This window comes from Watersipora subatra, chromosome 10, assembly GCF_963576615.1.
Source record: "Watersipora subatra chromosome 10, tzWatSuba1.1, whole genome shotgun sequence".
Classification (NCBI taxonomy): Eukaryota; Metazoa; Bryozoa; class Gymnolaemata; order Cheilostomatida; family Watersiporidae; genus Watersipora; species Watersipora subatra.
This window is the reverse complement of record NC_088717.1, coordinates 59,290,970-59,312,446: the sequence shown is the minus strand read 5'-3', so window position 1 is coordinate 59,312,446 and position 21,477 is coordinate 59,290,970. Positions and strand designations below refer to the sequence as shown.

General features: G+C 35.8%; 1 protein-coding gene across 2 annotated transcripts; it reads left to right on the top strand.

Annotated features, from left to right (window-relative positions):
- Positions 1–719: 719 nt before the first annotated feature.
- On the top strand, positions 720–20,366 carry LOC137405656 (beclin-1-like). 2 transcript variants are annotated; one of them, XM_068091989.1, is made up of 11 exons: positions 720–937; positions 8,148–8,259; positions 8,418–8,559; positions 8,711–8,860; positions 14,616–14,740; positions 15,698–15,760; positions 16,239–16,383; positions 16,552–16,640; positions 18,637–18,750; positions 19,067–19,213; positions 19,982–20,366. In XM_068091989.1, exons 1-11 carry the CDS (start codon positions 802–804, stop codon positions 20,091–20,093), a joined length of 1,335 nt encoding a protein of 444 aa, XP_067948090.1. In that variant the 5' UTR covers positions 720–801; the 3' UTR covers positions 20,094–20,366. The 2 variants fall into 2 exon arrangements, with proteins under 2 accessions (XP_067948090.1, XP_067948091.1); XM_068091990.1 differs by having other exon boundaries at positions 8,421–8,559; positions 19,982–20,365.
- The last annotated feature ends 1,111 nt before the right edge of the window (positions 20,367–21,477 follow it).

Genomic DNA, 21,477 nt, shown 5'->3' with positions numbered 1-21,477 from the left:
AAACAGAGTTGACATTTGTTGTGGTTGATAGAGTAGACATATGTTATGGTAGATGGAGTATACATACGTTATGGTAGATAGAGTATACATATGTTGTGGTATATAGAGTAGACATATGTTATAGTAGATAGAGTAGACATATGTTATGTTATATAGAGTATACATAAGTTGTGGTAGATAGAGTAGACATACGTTATGGTAGATGGAGTATACATATGTTGTGGTAGATAGAGTAGACATATGTTGTGGTATATAGAGTAGACATATGTTATGGTATATAGAGTAGACATATGTTATGGTAGATAGAGTATACATATGTTGTGGTATATAGAGTAGACATATGTTATAGCAGATAGAGTAGACATATGTTATGGTATATAGAGTATACATATGTTATGGTAGACAGAGTAGACATATGTTATGGTATATAGAGTAGACATATGTTGTGGTAGATAGAGTAAACACATGTTATAGTCGATAGAGTAGACACAAGTTATGGTAGAATCAAGACTAGAATCTACGCTGGAGTTATATTATCAAAGAGCGGATAGCTAAGAACTGCAGTGTATAATATCATAGTAAGACGAGCTCCAGCCTAAAGGTAACGCCTATAGCTGAACACGAAGTTGTCCTCTCTTTTTCTTTAGTTCTTCGCACATTTCTACTATCTTTACGGATGTATTTACCGACACACTGATTTCCTAGTCTTGACTGAGATTATTAATTGTTAGCTGGTTAGTCTCATTGGACAGTTTGTATTCAAATACAGTTTAGATAAAAGTTTAACGACTTTCCGTAAGTATGTTTGAAATCAATGGAACTGATAACCGAACTTCAACCATAGTTTCATTTTCATGTCAAAAATGTGGAGCTGCTTTACGGTTGGACGACAGCTTGCTAGCGTCACACGACAAAACCTTTCTTCAGGAAGCAGCAGGTATGTGCTCGATTTGATTTTAGTCTTTTAAAGTTTTGTTCATTTTTATGCTTTTTGAATGTCGTCGTTTTATTTTATTAGTCAAGTTTTATTTAAATAAGTATTATAAATTTAAATTATATTTAAATAAACATATTGTTCTAAACATTGGTTCGATTCACCTGTAAACTACCTTCAACATCCGTATAAATTATACATATTGTGATGGATTTGCAAAGTCCAGCTTTCTTGTAAATAGATAAGTGCTACACAAGCCAGTTTGCATGAAAAATTAATTGACTAGTCCACTGCTGTGTTGGTAATTAATAGAACTGGATTATCCTACCAATTACTCTACAACGTGTTGCGAATGGCCGGAGTTTATTATCAAACGCAAATGGGCTGCTTCAAGTAGTTATTGCTAATAGCTCCTCGATAAGGTCTGAAATTGATCGTTGTAATCAATTTATCTTGTTTATTAATGTACCTAAGATCTTACAGTTGACGTTCCCAAGTGCTGCACATTAGAACTACAGTTTCAAAGGAAATGAAATTCCTAAAGTAAAGAATTTCAAGGGGTTTTTCTATAACTCTATGTTTATTTTAAGAACAGAAAACAGATATAATAGTTATATCCTTAGAATAAATTATAAGAATGGAAAAGTAAATGTATGAAACTTAGAATATAGTCACCCCCTTGTTCTCTTAGTAATCGACTCTTCACAGACCTGTCAACTTGGTGCTATACAACTGAGGGAGAAATTAGCCTCTCAAGCCTCGCGCTACCGGAAATGTTTTTAAATGAAGACATAGGCAGGTTAACATTGTATTTCAGCTCTAAAATTATGCTTGAGTGAATTACAAAAATATGAAAACAAATCACGAGCAACTTTTACAAACTTAATGTTCTACATCTCAGTTCTGCAAAAAACATTGTATCGTATCCATGGTGACGAACATAACGTAAACACAAAACTCTCAAAAGTTTATTGTAAATGAATTTGGTGATTAGACACGGATGCTATATCATCTCTACATTTGAGTCTGCACTGATTTGAGATGAGGTAGCTGCTGCTCCTTGATGTTTCAAGAGACTTTTGAGTAGGTCAGCTTTCAACTCTGTTTTAAAGCAGCAGGTAGAAAAGTTTATTTTGGTGGCTATCCGAGCATTCACTGTTTCAGAACATAGGTCAGCCCTAGCCTCGGCATGTATTTTTTTAAGCATAGAAAAAATGCGCTCTGTTGCTGCATTACTGTGAGGTATACAGAAGATGGCCCTCAACACAGTCGTCAGTAAGGGGTAATGCTCTAATGCCATAGCATCCCAAAACTTTGCTGGTGTTGATAGATAGCGATGTATCATCTAGCTGCAGTTTGAACCATTCCTGGTTAATACAGTCTAGAACAGTGGGCTTCGTAAATATGCCAAGTTCTTTTGCTAGCCATCTGAGGTCATCTTTTTGAAGGACATCTTCTGGTTAACCTCACTAGCTGGAACCATCTTTAGGACTTTGCTGGCCAAAGGAAATAACTTCAACATTTCAGATATGGCAGCCATTTGGACATTTCTGACTGAGCTGAAAGTAAACAGTAAAATATACAGTAATCAGTTATTTATGGCAATTTGACTGTGAAAAGTATAGCAAGATGTTTCTTTATTTGGACTTTTATTTTTTAGAATTATAGCTGCGTAAATGCGAAAGTATATCACCTTCTATCTTTTGTACTTTAAAATATACTAGTCTAGGATCAGCAAATATAATGCTACATTTTAGGAGGCCTAAAGCTGGAAAATAATATAGGCCAGCGCTGCATTACCTTGCATTCATTACTAATTTGTTTAGTTGTCCTGTTAGCTTACTCTCAAGACTCTCAAGACCTACCTGATCAATTACCTCATTGTTTATTTGAAAAAATTCTGTTAGTTTGTTGGTCTTCTTGAGAGCTTCCTTGCACTTGCTGTGCTTGACAGATTTTATGTGTCGTAAGACATCATTCCGTCTGCCATACTCAATACTCAACGCTGAAGTTAGCTTTGCACCAGGTACAATGACAGGATGATACATCCCAAGTACCCTTAGTGCTTAATGCAATGAACGGCCGTTCTTTGGTCCATTCCAGTTTAAATTTTGATGCGTAGTTGACTTTTTTGGACATGACTGAATGGTGGATCGTATTTCGTGACTTAAATACAAGAACATTTCAAGGCTGTAGGAAACGCCCACCCAAAGGGCTATACATATAAATCTTTGCTTGGACCTAGGTGACGCGTAAGCCTACGAAAAACAAATGTTCTGAAATGTTCGATTGCCTAGTTCAAAGGCCATAAAATTACCGAGCGATAACCCTATGCACGAAGCCATAAGAAAGTGTCTTTGGCAATACAGCGAGTCTTTCGTTATCATTAGATTACGCGCATTGTGTTAATGCTATAGTGACTGATAAATCAATGGCTCGGTATTTTATCCTAGAGCACAAAACATAAATCCATGAGTTTATCGGGAGATTTTATTTTTGCGGAAGGGTAATCTCAATTCCTGGAGGGTCCCGCAAAATCTCGAGAGAGAGTTGACGGCTCTGACTCTTCGGCTTGCTTTGCTGGCATGGCTGTCTGTCATAAATGAAGCTGTACTGAAAAAGGGAAGAGTATGAGTGAATATTCATCCTTTTATATTCATTCCAGGTTAGCCAGAAGTGAAACTATGTTTCAAGTCTTTAATTGTGAATCTTGTATTTTTGCGGGTTTCTGACGACTTCTTATCATTTTCTGTCAGCGGAGATTTCAACATGTGTAATCTCTAATCATAATATCAGGTCTGGTGTAGATTGGTACCAGATGCATATCTTGGTATCATTTAATGCAAGTTGTTATAGTCTGGGTTAGAACTACAATCTTTTGGTGATTATCGGAGATTTCATTATGCAAAGTTTTTAATGTTGTAATAGTACAATGGGTAGGTTGAATCTGGAAGTTGGCTTGTAATGGGGATAATCTCATCTCCGGAATTTGTAGATGTTATAGCTGTGGCAATCTGTTATGAAGTTTGCAATGGTTCTATAACTTGTTATTCTCTTTGTTTATCTGTACAAGGCTGATATTAGATATAAAAACACACAACTTGCTACATAAGCAACCGTACTCCAGAGGAAGGAGCAATAAGAAAGAGCACAAAGCAAAGTCTCGTGAAACAAAGCAAAGAACAGCAAAGAGCTAAAACTAAGAACTACAAAGTGAAGAACTACACCACCGTCAAGAACATTAATAATTGGAAATAGGAACCACGCTCGATATTCACTCATGTTGGTTGTCTACACCGATGGTTTTAAAAGCGACCTGCACATGTTTGAAATACCCAATTTGTTTACATAGCCTATATTGTGGCAAGGTGTCATCATAACCTCTATATATTCTTCATCATTGATTTACTTAGTCAAGACAATTGAAACAAGGCTAGCTAGCATGAGTGAAAGTGGGTGTTTTGGTGCTCTTCTTACAGTGTCTTTTTTATATAGGAAATCACATAAGCACTAAACACAAAACACAATAAGCACTTGTTATGTTGCACTTTATACTTGCTTTTAGCTCATTCTTAGCTCCAAGTATAGGTAGTGCCAAAAATGAACAACTCATGCAAGGATTGTGGTACTGTAAAGGAAGCTAGAAAGACTCCTTTATGATGCACCAAACTAAATCTCTATCAACAACAAGCTTGTATTCAAGTTTGCTAGGTGTATATTTGCATCTATAATAAAATATAGCATTGCACACATAAAGCCAGCCCCATAGGTGCACTTTCTTTCTTCTTTTGATGGTCTCTTTATATACTGGCCTGTTTCCTGGCTCTGCCCTATTTCGAACCGTTTGGTCTTCTCGCAAGTCTGGCTGTTTAAGCCAGACTCAGGAGCAGGATCAGCTGGTTCCCACTACAGTACTGAAACTGTCTGAAGGTCAAGTCAGAAGTAGCTAATTAATCCTTTATTTTCTGCTGGAGAGAAGATTCGTAGGTGAAAGCTATGCTGACGTATAACTATGACACACGTGACCTACTATTACGGAACCTGGTTCCTGTCAGTATGTCGAGAAATAAGCCAGCAGCCTTAATGCAGATTGCATTGAACATAAGTATTGAAACTACTATTCACTTGACATAAGGACAATTTATATTTATTTTAAAAAAGTACAAGATAACTACTGAATGCTTGCAGGCTGAAATTTGGCAGCTGCTAAACCCATGGTATATTTTTTATCTTAAAATTTGTACACCTAAACTAATTTTTTAGTTTTCAAGTTGGAAAAAAGTGATAATACGCAAGTTGAACCCAAGGACAATTCAGAATGGCAGCTATTAAGTCTAGTCAGTTGTGTTCATCTCAACAAACCCTGACAGGTAGTACAATCTTTGATTTAGTGCTTGCTAAACTATTGAAAACAATATATTTTGGCCTTGAGCGGTGAAACTGATAGAATTTGTCTATGCTGATGGCCTGTTCAGCTATTAGTAGCACCAATAGATGAGTTCACATGCAAAACAACACTCACTGCTGCTCAACTATAAATAGAACCATGAATTATTGACTGGTATAGTAAGTTTGGATTGAAATAAAATGTCTGCTTTGAGTGAGCTGAGAATTCAGATTAAAGGAAAAGGACCAAATATTTGCGACACTACATCAAAAGACAAAAAATTGCTAGCAATAGTGCAACGGTCTAGATGTAATCATAGATTACATGTTTTGCTCAACGTCATATTACCAAAGCAATTATTATCTTATGAAGACCAACAGCAGTCTTCAGGTGCATAAATGAATTTCACTGTTCACAGTTACAACCCTTTTTTTCAATTACGCACTGGTTACCTTTATAACCAAACATGTAACAACATTGCTTGTGATGTAACCAGCAGACACAAATACCAATCATGCCAGGTTACTCTAGACATTATATGCATTTACAACTCTCATCTTCCTGAGACAAATTGGTTTACAGCCTGCTCATCAGCCTTATAGAGCATATATACATGTAGCTAAGCAACGATTAACACGCAAGACTTCGGTTTTTCCTGGCATCATTCAAGGCAGTACAGTTAGTCAAGAACTCGGACAAGAAAGTTTTTATTAAATAATACTGACTGCTGTAACTTTTTCCTATCCTCATCAAAACTATTGGAAGGACGCGCAATTCTTATGACAGGTCAATTCTGTGAATATCGATCAGATTTGTCTATTGCTCTAATTGATAGGCTACACCAATATGTAGAGTATCCAACAGATTTATCTCGTTCCGTCATGGCCATCAAACCAAGTGAATGAGTTAGTGTAGGCCATTCTGTGGATTCTTTTGGTGCATATCATACGTAAGAAAACCTACTATCTATTATAATGTTGAAGTTATCATCAATAGACAGTGAAGAATATTCAGATCCAGAAAGGTGGCCTTTAGACTGAGTCATTCGAAATACATGTGCATGAAGCCAAATTTTTCAGTGTAAGTCTTTGTTTTTTGGAAAGGGTCTATGCTTTGCCTGAAATACACATAGCCAGTCATCGACAAAAAACTGCTGCTCTGTGTCATCCAATCCATGGTTGCAACTGAAGAGTGTTTGGAAGTTTTGCAGTAGTCATAGATGATCAGGTGTTGGGTCAATGGGACCAATGTATTTGGCGTAATGGATAGTAAATAATCATTGAAACGTAGACATATAGTATGTTCTTATTTTATCTCTTTATTAAATGTGTTATCCAACTCCACTTATACTTATATCATAGCTGTGTGTTCAGAATTTTGGTTATTCTTGCTTTTGCTAGTTCCGATGCATTGAAATTTTAGCTTTTAAATTTATCTCATCAATACTATTAACCAATATATAGCTGACTATACGACATTTCATGAAATGAATCTAATCAGGTTTATTTTAGTAAACTGTAGTATATGACACCGAACCATAGATACAGTTTTCAGAACAATAATTGAGGGGCATCTCGCCATAAAAGGTGAGAGTGGGGCACGTTGAAACACGCCTCAAATTCTTGCTTGTTTACATCATTTTGAATTCTTACCTCACTAACTAAAGAGCTTTCTAGGGTATCTTATGAGATATCTTGATTGCATGAAATGAAAAGAGCAGCAATTTAGGTGAGCCATGATTTTGTAAAATTTATTGGTAATTTTTGCTTTATTATTATATTCAAATTAAGAGAAGTGCCGATTTTCTTTGTACGTTATCCCATGTTAACAAAAGTCAGTGGAGGCAGCTATGTTCTCTTCACAATGCACCCACCAACTTCATAATGTTACATCATCCTGAGTTAGGATGAACATTTTGGTTACTCAGAGTCATTTGGGGCACGTTAAAACACAAGGGTATGGGGCAATTTGCAACATGTTTTAATGATAAAAATAGAGTGGCAAGTTGCATCATGTCTCAAACTCGCCCCTCTATTCTTACGGAGGGGAACAGCGCGAGTAGGGTTGAAGCTGCGGTTTGATACAACCCCTGATGACATAGATACAAGTGAATCCTCAAGATGAACCTCTATATTTCTGGACAATATCGATATAATGACTGCAAATGCTAACATATAAAAAGAAAAGTTTGATCTTCAGATCAACATGTATATATGTTTTGTTTTACTGGGTAATGTTGTTTGTCGTGATTGTTGTACACGGTGTTCTGAAGTTCATAACCAACTCTTTTCAAGTTTTTCTTACTCAGATATTTGTCGAAATTTGAATTGTTTGGCTGAAAATAAATTTGGACATAACACAATGCTAAAATTAAAATTTACTATAAAAAAGATCAAAAAGAACTAATTTTATAAAATTTTAGCAGCATACACGTTGGGGTCTAATCATACCTGCTCATAAATTTCTACTTTTGAGTTTCTTTGGAAGAGTTTTATTCCGTGGACTGATAGTAAATATTGGTAAAGTTTTAGAGTAGTACAAGTATTAAGTTTGGTTAAATTCAACTGGATCAGAGTTTGGTTTAGACAAGTTTCAACTGTACATTCTCCTAAAACGTCTATACAAATAGGTATTTTGCAGTTTTTTGTTTATGTGTTATTTTAGTTTCATATTTATACATGTGTTTAAAATGAGCATTGTAAAACTCTCAAGCATGTCTGCATAGTGACTTTTTCAAAGGACATGAAACATACATCAGTCTTCAGTTTGTTTTTGGTAATGAGGCTAATTTAGCTATGTATGCTAAATAAGTACTGTCTTGTGCAGTTCCTATCCGGTATGGAGTGGAGGGAGGTGCGGCCCCACAAGCATCTCTGGATGTTACAGACTACACAAATAATTATGTTAAACAGACCATCAGAGCTTCTGCACCTGAGAGGTGAAGTCTGATTTTATTTTAACTATTTCCACCGGATCAATTTAAGAGTATTTCTTTTCTTGCTTGCAAGTAAAATATTTTGATTAATACCCTTTATTACAATGTGATATTTTCATGGCAGTTTCCATCAGTATTTGCGCTTCACCGCTCTATTACAGCAGTTCAGAGGCAGAGGTCGGTTTTACCCTAGTGGGAGCTGTTGGAGAAAAGGAAGGGGGCATCGCACAGACTATCAGAGTCAAAACTAAACTTTTTGACATTCTCTCTTCACAAGCTGATTTGGATCATCCTATTTGTGAGGTGCACTCGAGTATTTCTAACTTCTCTATGTAGTTAACTTCAAAGTCATTGTTGCATCTTTTCATTTTGTCACATTTCTCAATGGCTGTTGTTGGGTACCAGAGCGAACTCATATCACATTTTACCCAGAGTACTACGTTTTGTGCTACAGCAATGTACAGATGAGTTACTCGATACACTTGATGACCAGCTGAAGGTAGCCGAGGAGGAGTGTCGAGGCTATAAAGAGTTTCTAGATACATTAGAGTCAGGAAAATTGGATGGTGAACGACATGAGAATTATGAGCTGACTATTGCTCAGGTTAGCTACCTTCTTCAACCTCTTATCGTTAGCTGCATCTCTTACCTTTTTGGATGAAATATACTGCAGTTAACTTTGTTTATAAATATGGTTGAAATATACTACAGTTAACTTTGTTTATAAATATGGTTGAAATATACTACAGTTGACTTTGTTTACAAATATGGTTGAAATATATTACAGTTAACTTTGTATATAAATATGGTTGAAATATACTACAGTTAACTTTGTGTATAAATATGGTTGAAATATACTGCAGTTAACTTTGTTTATAAATATGGTTGAAATATACTACAGTTAACTTTGTTTACAAATATGGTTGAAATATATTACAGTTAACTTTGTATATAAATATGGTTGAAATATACTACAGTTAACTTTGTGTATAAATATGGTTGAAATATACTACAGTTAACTTTGTGTATAAATATGGTTGAAATATACTACAGTTAACTTTGTTTACAAATATGGTTGAAATATATTACAGTTAACTTTGTATATAAATATGGTTGAAATATACTACAGTTAACTTTGTGTATAAATATGGTTGAAATATACTACAGTTAACTTTGTGTGTAAATATGTTTGAAATATACTACAGTTAACTTTGTGTATCAATATGGTTAAAATATACCGGTACTACAGTTAACTTTGTGTATAAATATGGTTGAAATATACTACAGTTAACTTTGTGTATAAATATGGTTGAAATATACTACAGTTAACTTTGTGTATAAATATGGCTGAAACATACTACAGTTAACTTTGTTTATAAATATGGCTGAAATATACTACAGTTAACTTTGTTTATAAATATGGTTAAAGTATACTACAGTTAACTTTGTGTATAAATATGGCTGAAATATACTACAGTTAACTTTGTCTATAAATATGGTTAAAATATACTACAGTTAACTTTGTTTATAAATATGGCTGAAATATACTACAGTTAACTTTGTTTATAAATATGGTTGAAATATACTACAGTTAACTTTGTGTATAAATATGGTTGAAATATACATGTACTACAGTTAACTTTGTGTGTAAAGCTAACACTTTTCCCTTATGGGTCTGATAATGTTTCACTAGAAAAGTATATGATGCTATTTGCAACCTTGGTGCTGTATCCTTGTCTGGACTTATTCACATGTGCCATAAAATCAAATCCTATTGGTCCAATTCCTGTCCAATCGCATTAACTCCGATATATACAGTCAAACATGGATAACTCGCCCTCGGATAGCTCGAACACATGGTTAACTCGAACGGTTTCTTTGGTCCGTTCCCACGTAATGATAAATTGCTTTAGATAGCTCGACCTCAACTCTGTTAATTCGAACATTTCTTTGTCCAACGGCTACCGAGACGGTTGTTATCGCTTTAGAAAATCACTTTATTCCAAGCCATAGAGGTAAACCTCATCTTTTCGTAATTCACAGGCGTCGTTATTACCACCATCAGCAAAATATTTTTGTCAACGACTTTTCTAAAGGTTTGGTGATATTTGATTTTTACCAAACCTTATCAAAAAGTTGATTTCTACCTCACTTTTCCTTGCTTCCGAAGGAAGCAAGGAAAAGTGAGGTATATTTTGTCATTCTTTGCTTCCGAAGGAAGCAAGGAAAAGCGAGGTAAGCTTCGCATAAACTACAAGAAAAATCGGCAAAATTGATCTTGGTTAAAACATTCAAAAGTCAAAAGTAAAAGATGTCTTTTCTTCTAAGCATTTCAACAACGATCAAGTTTTGCCAATTTTAATCTAAAAACGTCCTGGCAATAACATCACCTCCAACAACAAACCAATCTCAAGTGATAGAAAAATCTCTATACTTTTTGATAAAAAAGTTTTAAACTTTACATTAGAAGCATTCAATTTGAAACAAGCCTTTGGTGCTTTTGATTTATATTATAGTTTGTATATGTACATGTATCTACTAATAAATAAATACATGGACTTATGACAGTGCTCTGATAACTTGAACGCTCTGATAACTCGAACACTTTTGCTCGGTCCCGTGAAGTTCGAGTCATCCATGTTTGACTGTATTGCTCCATTAGCTGTCACTGCTGTAACTATTGCTATATTAGCTTTATTTTTTGTATCTATTAGTCTATTGGTTGCCAGTGATATAACTACACATCAATTGGCAATAGACCTTTAAGGTATTGATCAGTTTATTGACTGTAAGCCCTTCAAGTATCAGTTCATTTGCTCTAATCTTTCTATGTATCGGTGTGTTAGTTGTAATTTATATATATAGAGATGATGTAATAAATATATGTATATATATATACTAGTTGAATGCTCGGTGTTGCACGGGTGCTAAAAACAGTTTATTAACAGTGGCAGGTAATGTAGTTACCAACAGCAAATTTGAGTAAGCTAGGATCCGTATTGCTAAACTTCAAGTAAGAGCCATGAGAGCAAGCTTTAGTGATGTTGCGCATAACGCAGAGTCGCTATGCATATTTTAACCCGGATAATGACTCATATCGCCCAATGAATCCATTGCATTTTGTGTAGCTTAATGGGTTAGCTTGTTGCTTTGTGAGTGGGAGGTTCCGAGATCAAATCCTCTGCCATACAGATTTTTCATTGCTAGACTTTAATCGCTATTGCTGGACAGACGAACGACAATCTTTGAGATTTATGTAGATAGACTAGCTGAATGCTCGGAATGCTGAATGTCTAAAACCATTTCATGGTATGGCAAGGTGGGTACATGGTGTAGTGGTTAGCATGCCTGTCTGCAAAACTGGTGTTTCCAAGTTTAATTCCAGTATGAAGCCGTTGTTTCATTCTTAGATTATAATTGCTATACCTGGACATACGGAATATGGCAGACCAACAAACACTTACTATACCTTGTACCCATTATATATTATATGAACCTCGATGTCTGTCGTTCATATGTCCAGTTATAGTGATAGTTGTAAAAACAAAAATCCGCTTTTCACTGGATTTGAACTTAGGACTATCCTATCCACTACACCAACTGGTTTACTTGTAATACATTGGAATAATGCACGTACTTATTACTCCTGCCAATCAAAGTGCGCTTGACCTCACATCCGCGCATCTGAATGTAAGGGTTCGCTTCCTGTAAGGTGCACCTTTTTCCCAATGCTATTAGCTGGCTTTGGAAAGCTTGCGTGCCACAATCATTGATTGTGTGCAATGGACAATACTTGGCCTCTTTTTTTATTGACAGTTTTTACGTTATTTCTTTATTTATTTTTATTAAAACTAGTTTTCTTTATTACTAACTAAACGTCGATTTTTCTTTTTAAAGTTTCAATATAACCCTTTCGCGGGCGAATTTTCAAAACTAAATCAGACTCCCATGGGCGAATTAATTTTACAAAAAATCAATTTTTTTTAAAAGGTTCATACACTTTTCTGTGTGTTATTATGTGCATATATCTATGTTTAAAGGTGCATATGTATACATGTATATGTCCATAGGCATATATATATATTATAAACAAATAAAAATGTATAACATAAAATATATGCTTTTCATAATAATTGTCTATTTACGAATGATATTTTCGAAAGCATTCTCCTTTACAAAGGCCCACATCACAGTCTTTGCACCATGTACTTATTCGTGTAACAAAGAGCTCCCACAAAAATGTACTTCCTGGATTGACAGGCTCAAAAAATTTTTCAAAATACTCTACTGGTTGAGCATCTACTGGAGTAAATACTGGGCCTGTCACTGCTATAAACTGCTGAATTGTAGGAGATTTATCTCAGTTTATGTTGGTTATATTCTTCCAGGCACTGGCATCACTCCTACTCACATCCTCATCATTACTGCTATTAGCCTTTTCATCACTGTCACTTCCAGATGTAAAGTCATTACAATCACAATTCAAACCTGATTCACTGTCATCTCTTGCTACTAAATCTAAAAAGTCACTGTCAGCTCTGAATCTCTTAGTAATTTCGGTACTAGTACTTGCTTTATTAGAATAATTTCGGGAGGTTCTTTTAGAAGTCGCCATGACGGTAAACTAAAGTCAAACTCTCAAAAAATTCGGTAAATAAAAGCTAAAACCGAAGCAAGAAAAATAAAAGTTGATAGATTATTTAGAACAATTTTCTAATTTTTTTCGAAAGTTTATTTATTCATCACTGCTAAAAACGATCGTTTTTTTCAACCTTGAAGTCAATTTTTGAGGCTAACCGAAACTACTATATAGTAGCTTGCTATTGGTAAAAAAAGTAAACAAAAAACGGCATTTAGCTAACCAGAAATGGCAATAATAAAATACGTTACCGAAACGACAAAAACGTCGCACTGCCCATTAGCAGCCGTATCGCAAAGCGACAAAAACGTCGCACTGCCCGCGAAAGGGTTAAACGCCTCCAATTTCTCGTTTGGTTTTCGTTTGTTCGAATGTCGAATTCAACAATCCCTAAGGTCAATCACTAAAAACTGTAAAACTAAAATCTTTCCCCATGTACAGTTGTATGTTGCATTATTTTGAGTAGGAATGGCATCTACATTCTCTCTTCGCTCAGTCAGACAAAGGAGTTGTCATACCTCATACGCTTCAGTAGTGTGTTTATATCTAATATCTCATCTTTACATTGTATTCAACTATCGTTGTATTTCCAGTATCATTGTATTCAAAAATTTTGAGGAAGAGCTGCAACAGTAACCTTTTTTATACACACTGCTATGTTTATACACACTGCTACGTTTATACACACTGCTATGTTTATACACACTGCTACGTTTATACACACTGCTATGTTTATACACACTGCTATGTTTATACACACTGCTATGTTTATACACACTGCTATGTTTATACACACTGCTATGTTTATACACACTGCTATGTTTATACACACTGCTATGTTTATACACACTGCTATGTTTATACACACTGCTATGTTTATACACACTGCTATGTTTATACACACTGCTATGTTTATACACACTGCTATGTTTATACACACTGCTATGTTTATACACACTGCTATGTTTATACACACTGCTATGTTTATACACACTGCTATGTTTATACACACTGCTATGTTTATACACACTGCTATGTTTATACACACTGCTATGTTTATACACACTGCTATGTTTATACACACTGCTATGTTTATACACACTGCTGTGTTTATACACACTGCTATGTTTATACACACTGCTATGTTTATACACACTGCTATGTTTATACACACTGCTATGTTTATACACACTGCTATGTTTATACACACTGCTATGCACGAATTGTTATTATTAATTCAACATGCTCATGATTTTTATTTTGTTTTTCCAGTTCATATTAATTGTATCAGTATTAAATCCTTTTTCATTGTAATAATTTTTATAGAACAGATTTTATCTAATCGCTATTTCACATTTAAACACCTTTACTGCTGTTTTATATTTCTTCTGAATTTATTTGAACTCTACAAACCACTTTTCTCATGATATGAAGTTTAAGTTAAACGGGGAAATGTTGTATATGTTAAATAAAAATAAATTTTCTTGGCAAAATTTATTTTATTGCCTATTCAACACCGGGCATTCATTAGAATACATGTTATATTGTATCCTTTATTATATGTATATGTAGCCATTATTTCTATTGGTCTGTTAACTCTCAATCATATCTCTATTGGTCTCTTGACTTCAACCCTTATTCTATTGGTCCCTTGGCTTTAGCCCTTATCTCTATTGGCCTGTTGACTGTAAATCTTATGACATTACTCCAATTGTGGCAGTTAGAGGAAGAAGAGCAAGCTCTGTTAGCTCAGATTGATCAGGTTGATGAGGAGTGCAGAAAATTAGACTCGGAGCTCCTCGCAGAGACTGGCAAACAAAACGATTTAAAGGAAGAGGAGAGCGAGTGAGTAGAATCGTCTCCGATGTTCACTTGACTCGCTGCAACTTTTCATGTGATCTGACTGAATTAATAAGAAAACCTTTTCTCTCACCCGCTACCCATTAATGCAGGTGCAATAAGGGAAGACAATTCCCCTATTCAACTGTTCTTATTCATAGACCTCTGTTTAATGCTGTCGTCTTTCATTCTCATTGCTCTTATCTCCTTTTCACTGGTTGCCTTTTGCTTGTTTTATTTCATCACTTAGTAGAAATATAACATTAATATATAATTACAGACTCTTTGAAATGAAAAAAAATTAGATGAAAATTTAATTCCTGCATATTTAAGTATAATGAAGCTCACATGCGCCGTAGCACTGCAGCTAGTCGAGGCGCTTGATCCACAGAAGTTGGCATATTTTGGCTTATAAGTGGAAATATTTGGCATATTTCATTGGAGGTCGAATAGCAGACCGGTCTTGATTAATCTATGCTTAACAACTGACTCCTAAAATTTCTTTTAAAGCTATTAAATGCTGACATTTTTCATAAGTCTGTTAGAAGACTGCCCCATTGTGATGGAACTCTCTATTCAATTGTTTTTTACTGGAAGCAGTATAAAATATTGGTAATGGTAAATTGATTTTCAAAAATCTAGCATTATAGTGAGAATCTCATTTTAATCTATATTTATTTGAATAGAATTTTTATTGCGCTATCAAGAGATTTTTATATTGGTAAATTTTATTAACAGGCAACACAAAAAAAAACAAAAAGGGACTGAGATGAAGTCAGTGATCATTTATCAAAGGTTATGCGCATTAGACACTGTGTAGAAACATATGACCATAGCGTGAATTCTAACTGTGTGATCTTGTGATATGACCATAGTGTGAATTCTAACTGTATGATCTTGAGATATGACCATAGTGTGAATTCTAACTGTATGATCTGTGACTGTAACTGTGAGACTATGTAGGTTCTTGAAGGAGTACCATGAGCTAAAGAGACAGATGTTTGAGCTGGAAACAGAGGAAAAAAGGTAACCCTTAGTAACATACTACTGTACATTATTGATGGATAACGAGGAGCTTTTATAACTGATTTTCTGCAGCTTGTGTTCCAGAACTTGCAGCTTGAAGACGACGGCCAGTCATAATTGCCTTATCCTTGCTATTTGGATGTGCATCATATCATGCAAAGCAGTTAAATATTACCTTTTATATCAGAGCAATGTTACTATTTTTCTGTCGCTATTATTTGGATGTAACGACACTCTACCAGGTCTTGTTATGAACTTTTTACTAAATATTCAGTCTGTTTTAAACATATGCTCAACTGTGGGACTTCATCTGAGGTTAGGATGTAATATATGAAGGGCTTTCTTGTGCACTCCTTCCTTGTTTGGTTGTGCTTGGTATCTTTGTTCGCACCTCCGTAGTCAGTATGTACAACGCGCATACATTCCCGACACCGTATCTCTACTGACACATGTATTTGTATCCTTGTTCATATTGCAGTACAGAAAACAAATATAAACATTCTGAAGTACAGTTGAAGAGACTCGTTCAGCTCAACGCATTCAATGTAACCTTCCACATCTGGCACAATGACCAGTTTGGGACCATAAATGGCTTCAGGATGGGACGACTCCCTAACATTCCTGTAAGATGTCACCAGGTTGATTAGTTCTAGCTGATAGCTGTTGATACAGCTACATGTCTGTATTAACATCTCATGCATTTGACCATTACTGGGAACTAGATTAGTATGTTATTTACATTATGTTCATTACCTGCTGTCTTACCATACTGTTTCTTTCCAACTTTATAGGTAGAGTGGAATGAAATAAACACAGCTTGGGGTCAGACAGCCCTTCTCCTCCATGCTCTGGCTAGGAAGATGAAACTGACATTTCAAAGGTGTGTTCGTTGTGAAAGAATGCAATTCTCAGGGCAGTATCTAGCCCCTAGGTCTCTCTTAGGGCTGAGACAGCACCTGCTCCTCTCTGTCACACATTAGTTCTTACTAATTGTAGTTATTGTCCTAAAGCCTGGTTTCCATACGACAGCGCAAGGCGCGTAACAAGGCGCACGACGTTGTGCGTAGGCCGGCTTTGATATGGAAACGGCAACGCACGACGATCTCGCGACGTGCGTGTGCTGATCGCAAGGATCCAACAGAATAGATCCTTGTGACGGATGTACGCAATGATGTATCCCACAATACACCACTCGACCTTTTCAACCTATCCCACAATTTAAACGGAGGGCTGTTTTTCAAAGAAATCGGTCTCTCCTACGAAAAAGTAAGGAAATTACCCACCCTGTCCAATGCAAGCATGGCGCCTACGCGCGATACGGAAACACTGCATCGCAGTCCAAGAAATGCATTGCGCCCGATCACTGGGCTGCCACGATCATTGCGCTGTCATATGGAAACCAGGCTTTAAAGCTGTCCGTTAGCAACCCTCATTTAGCATTCTGAAGCATTACCCTCATCAAGCATTCTGAAGGATTGCTAAGGGCTGAATTTGAAATATGGACATGTAACAACTGTTTACTGCTTACTGAACTCAGAGTGAGTCATTTGTTGAAGCATCTGGGCAATTTTAGAAGTTATGAAAGGAAGTGGCTAGTGTCTTGTCAGAGATTAGAAGTTATGAAAGGAAGTGGTTAGTGTCTTGTCAGAGATTAGAAGTTATGAAAGGAAGTGGCTAGTGTCTTGTCAGAGATTAGAAGTTATGAAAGGAAGTGGCTAGTGTCTTGTCAGAGATTAGAAGTCATGAAAGGAAGTGGCTAGTGTCTTGTCAGAGATTAGAAGTTATGAAAGGAAGTGGCTAGTGTCTTGTCAGAGATTAGAAGTTATGAAAGGAAGTGGCTAGTGTCTTGTCAGAGATTAGAAGTTATGAAAGGAAGTGGCTAGTGTCTTGTCAGAGATTAGAAGTTATGAAAGAAAGTAGCTAGTGTCTTGTCAGAGATTAGAAGTCATGAAAGGAAGTGGCTAGTGTCTTGTCAGAGATTAGAAGTTATGAACGAAAGTAGCTAGTGTCTTGTCAGAGATTAGAAGTTATGAAAGAAAGTAGCTAGTGTCTTGTCAGAGATTAGAAGTTATGAAAGGAAGTGGCTGGTGTCTTGTCAGAGATTAGAAGTTATGAACGAAAGTAGCTAGTGTCTTGTCAGATATTAGAAGTTATGAAAGAAAGTAGCTAGTGTCTTGTCAGATATTAGAAGTTATGAAAGAAAGTAGCTAGTGTCTTGTCAGAGATTTAAATCAGTAACTCAGTAATCTCATCGCTAGTTTTCTTGTAATGGTTAGTCCTTGACACCTGTACCCAGTTACTGTCACTCATAATGTTGTACAGTGTAAATACCACATGCCAGTTGATAAGGTTAGTCCTTGACACCTGTACCCAGTTACTGTCACTCATAATGTTGTACAGTGTAAATACCACGTACCAGTTGATAGCTCATAGGACAGTCTAGGGTGTAGAATAACTTTGGGATGCTAAATAACCATAGCTTCCAGAACATGTGTGGATTTATCCAGTCTTATTATGATGGGCTGCTCATGGTAAAAGCTCTTGGCTTTGACAGTTTCAGGTGGTGTAAACTTTTATATCTCTTCATGTCCACAAAGTTAATCTTAAGGTCTTTTGTCATTAGCCCATTTACAATAGAGGTACATTTACAATAGTACCTCTATTGTAAGTGTCATGACAGCCATAATAATCATGGGGCGCACTTACTGTTCTCCTGTTGTCGTTGTGCTCTCTTACATGCCCTAGTGTTCAATTGTACAATGGCTGCTCGAGTTTTGAAGTTTTACCCTCCTACATGCTACAGCCTGTAATAAAAAAGTGGACTATACATGTACCAAACTATCTCGGTGTGTTGAATCCAGTGATGTTACCCGCAGGTATAGACTGGTGCCGTATGGAAATCATTCGTATATGGAGTCTCTGACGGACAAATCTAAGGAGTTGCCTCTCTACTGTAGCGGAGGATATAAATTTGTCTTTGCAGATAAAAAGTAGGTTGATATCGGCCATGTCCAAGAAACAAAAGTTTTCATTTTCTATTTTGTCAGATACAATTCGTCTTTTGGTTACTAATTTGTCTAAACGAGCTTAAGCAGAACCTGTAATTCCTTCAAAATCAGTAATTGTATTCCCACTGTATGCTTACTGCTACAATAGATCCCTACGTATGATAGAATAGGCTCACTGTGACAACAGATCTTCCAGTATTATAGTATCATAGATACAATTGTAACTTCATCCAATCCTCTACAAAGCTAGAAGCTCAGTCTTGGCTTTATCAGGTTAAGTTCTTGATATCCTTGTTAGGTTTGACCATGCAATGGTGGCCTTCCTCGATTGCCTCAAGCAACTGCAACAGAGCATAGAGTTGTGTGATAAAGAATTCCTGTTGCCATACAAGATCTCTGATGATAAGTTAGTTGATAATAGGACAAACTCTAGCTATTCTATACGGTGAGCTCATGGTTGATAACAGTATCAACTCTAGATATTCTATACAGTGAGTTCATAACAGTGGAACAGTGTTTGATAACAACATATTTCTTGCGCTAGCAAATCTGTAAAAGCGAAATGCTTTTCACTTGGGCAATTGTATTCTTTGGATTAGAAGTTGCCTCTACTTTTTTTTTCTGTTTGATCAGACAAGGTATCAGACAAAAAAATCCGATGTTTCATACATTTGTACCAGTATCGAGAGGTACCAGTATTGTCCATCAAAACTTTGAATACATCGAGCTTCTGCTGCAACGGTAACTTTTTTTATTCACACTTCCATAAACTTATTTTTTATATTTTTTTCAATTGATTTGAACTACTCAAAAATACTTTTGTCATGATATGAAGTTTAAAATTTAGAACGGTAAATCTGGTATACTATGTATAAAAATAACTTATCTGCATAAAGACTTTTTACTACCCAGCCAATGCTGGGCATTCAGCTTGTATATTTATAGAACTGAAATGTATTTGCTGTTATTTACATGGTCACTCATGTTGGAACACATTTAATCATAGGCAAACAATCTGTTAGTGTCGCTGAAAAAACAAATCATTTTTGATTTGTCGTTTTTCACTGCAACTCTATGTTATAGCTGTCTAACTGTGTGAGGCAAGACGGTGTAGCTGCTCTGCATGTTTTTTGTTTTATTGTATCTTCTAGTGTCATAGGAGTTGTCTGCTCATGCAGCAATAGGCGTGTCTCTAGTTATCAGTTGGTTGTAGAGCTCAGCTGAACTCCGAGGAACAATGGACAAAGGCTTTGAAGTTTCTTCTCACGACTCTCAAATGGTGCATAACCTGGGTCTCTGCTCAAATTTCTAGTGAGGATTATTGACAGTGCCCGCTTCAGAATGCTGCATAGCTGAAGAGAACAATATTTTTGTATTCAATCTGTGCTCTACGATTCATCTCATATTTCTACCAAAAGCTCATGGAAAAAGAACATCGTTGCTTTAGAGTTATTTAAATCTTTATATAAGCTTTCATCATGGTACACAGTTCTTGTTCAAGTTATTATTCTTTGTAAATAATATATACTTTGATGAAATTATATTGCTGTTTATGTTCATTGTTGTCTGTATCCTATCCATATAGCTGATTAACTGTACAAGATCACCTGACAAAGACTAGTTGCACAGAAATTAATGTTCTGACTGTATAACTGTTGTTGCTGTCTTTCAATTTTTGAGAGGAAAGAGGAAAGTAAAAAATGGTGTTTGGTAAATATTCTTTTCCTGAATATTCATAATGCTCTACCTGTAAATTTTGAAAATCCTCAGAAACATTTGACTACTCACTTAGTTTAGTTCTTATTAACAAAGCGGTAATTACTGTACAAGGTCATACACAGTTCTTAGCAATAATGCCTGATGGAAACATCATTTCATAGCCATAGTATAAAATTAACTAGTAAATTACAATGTAAATATTTATAGGACTTTCATGATATGGTGTCAAGTGTTATAAAAGTGAGGCTGGCAGAGCGCTTGTTGGTGGCTGGCGACACTGGTGCTTTCGGTGCTCACTCATCTGTGTGATGTCATAACTGTCTGTTCTTCCGCAAACTGTCAGCGGGGCTGTTTGACATATGGGACTGTCATGCTGCTAGTCTCAGTCTATCAGACAGTTTATTTTGTTTTATGTTTGTACTTTTTGTTATATATGCTTCACCTATAAGTATTTACCTGTATACTATACCTATACGCAATACCTATATATATGTATACCTATATATATATATGTATACCTATACGCAATAAAACATAACACTAAGATCAAGTTACACTGACCCAAGAGCTAGTCTTCTTCCATGTATCCAACGGCTTTGGCCATTTTTAGCAAATGTGGGTACGATGTTTAATGCATTGTTTTGCAACACGCCGCCATTTTCCATCTGTTTAAGTTGGGCCATTTTATTTATCTGAAACGTTTTGATTGCTATAGCATCAGAAATTATACAGTTTGTGAAGAAGTCAGGCAAGACATCTCCCATTAGCATCTTACTGTTTATTGCTCTGCTAAGTTCTTCCTTCTTATTATACCCGAAGTAGGGTGGGAGTGACCCCCTCCTTTCCATCCTCTGTGTATAATGTGTTGCCATGGTGACAGATCCCTAGTTGAATTAGAAGATCAGTTCATATAGCTCATCATCACAACATGATTGTCAAATTAATAGTACTACCTACGCAGTGTGAACTTAGACTACTGTTCCCTACTGT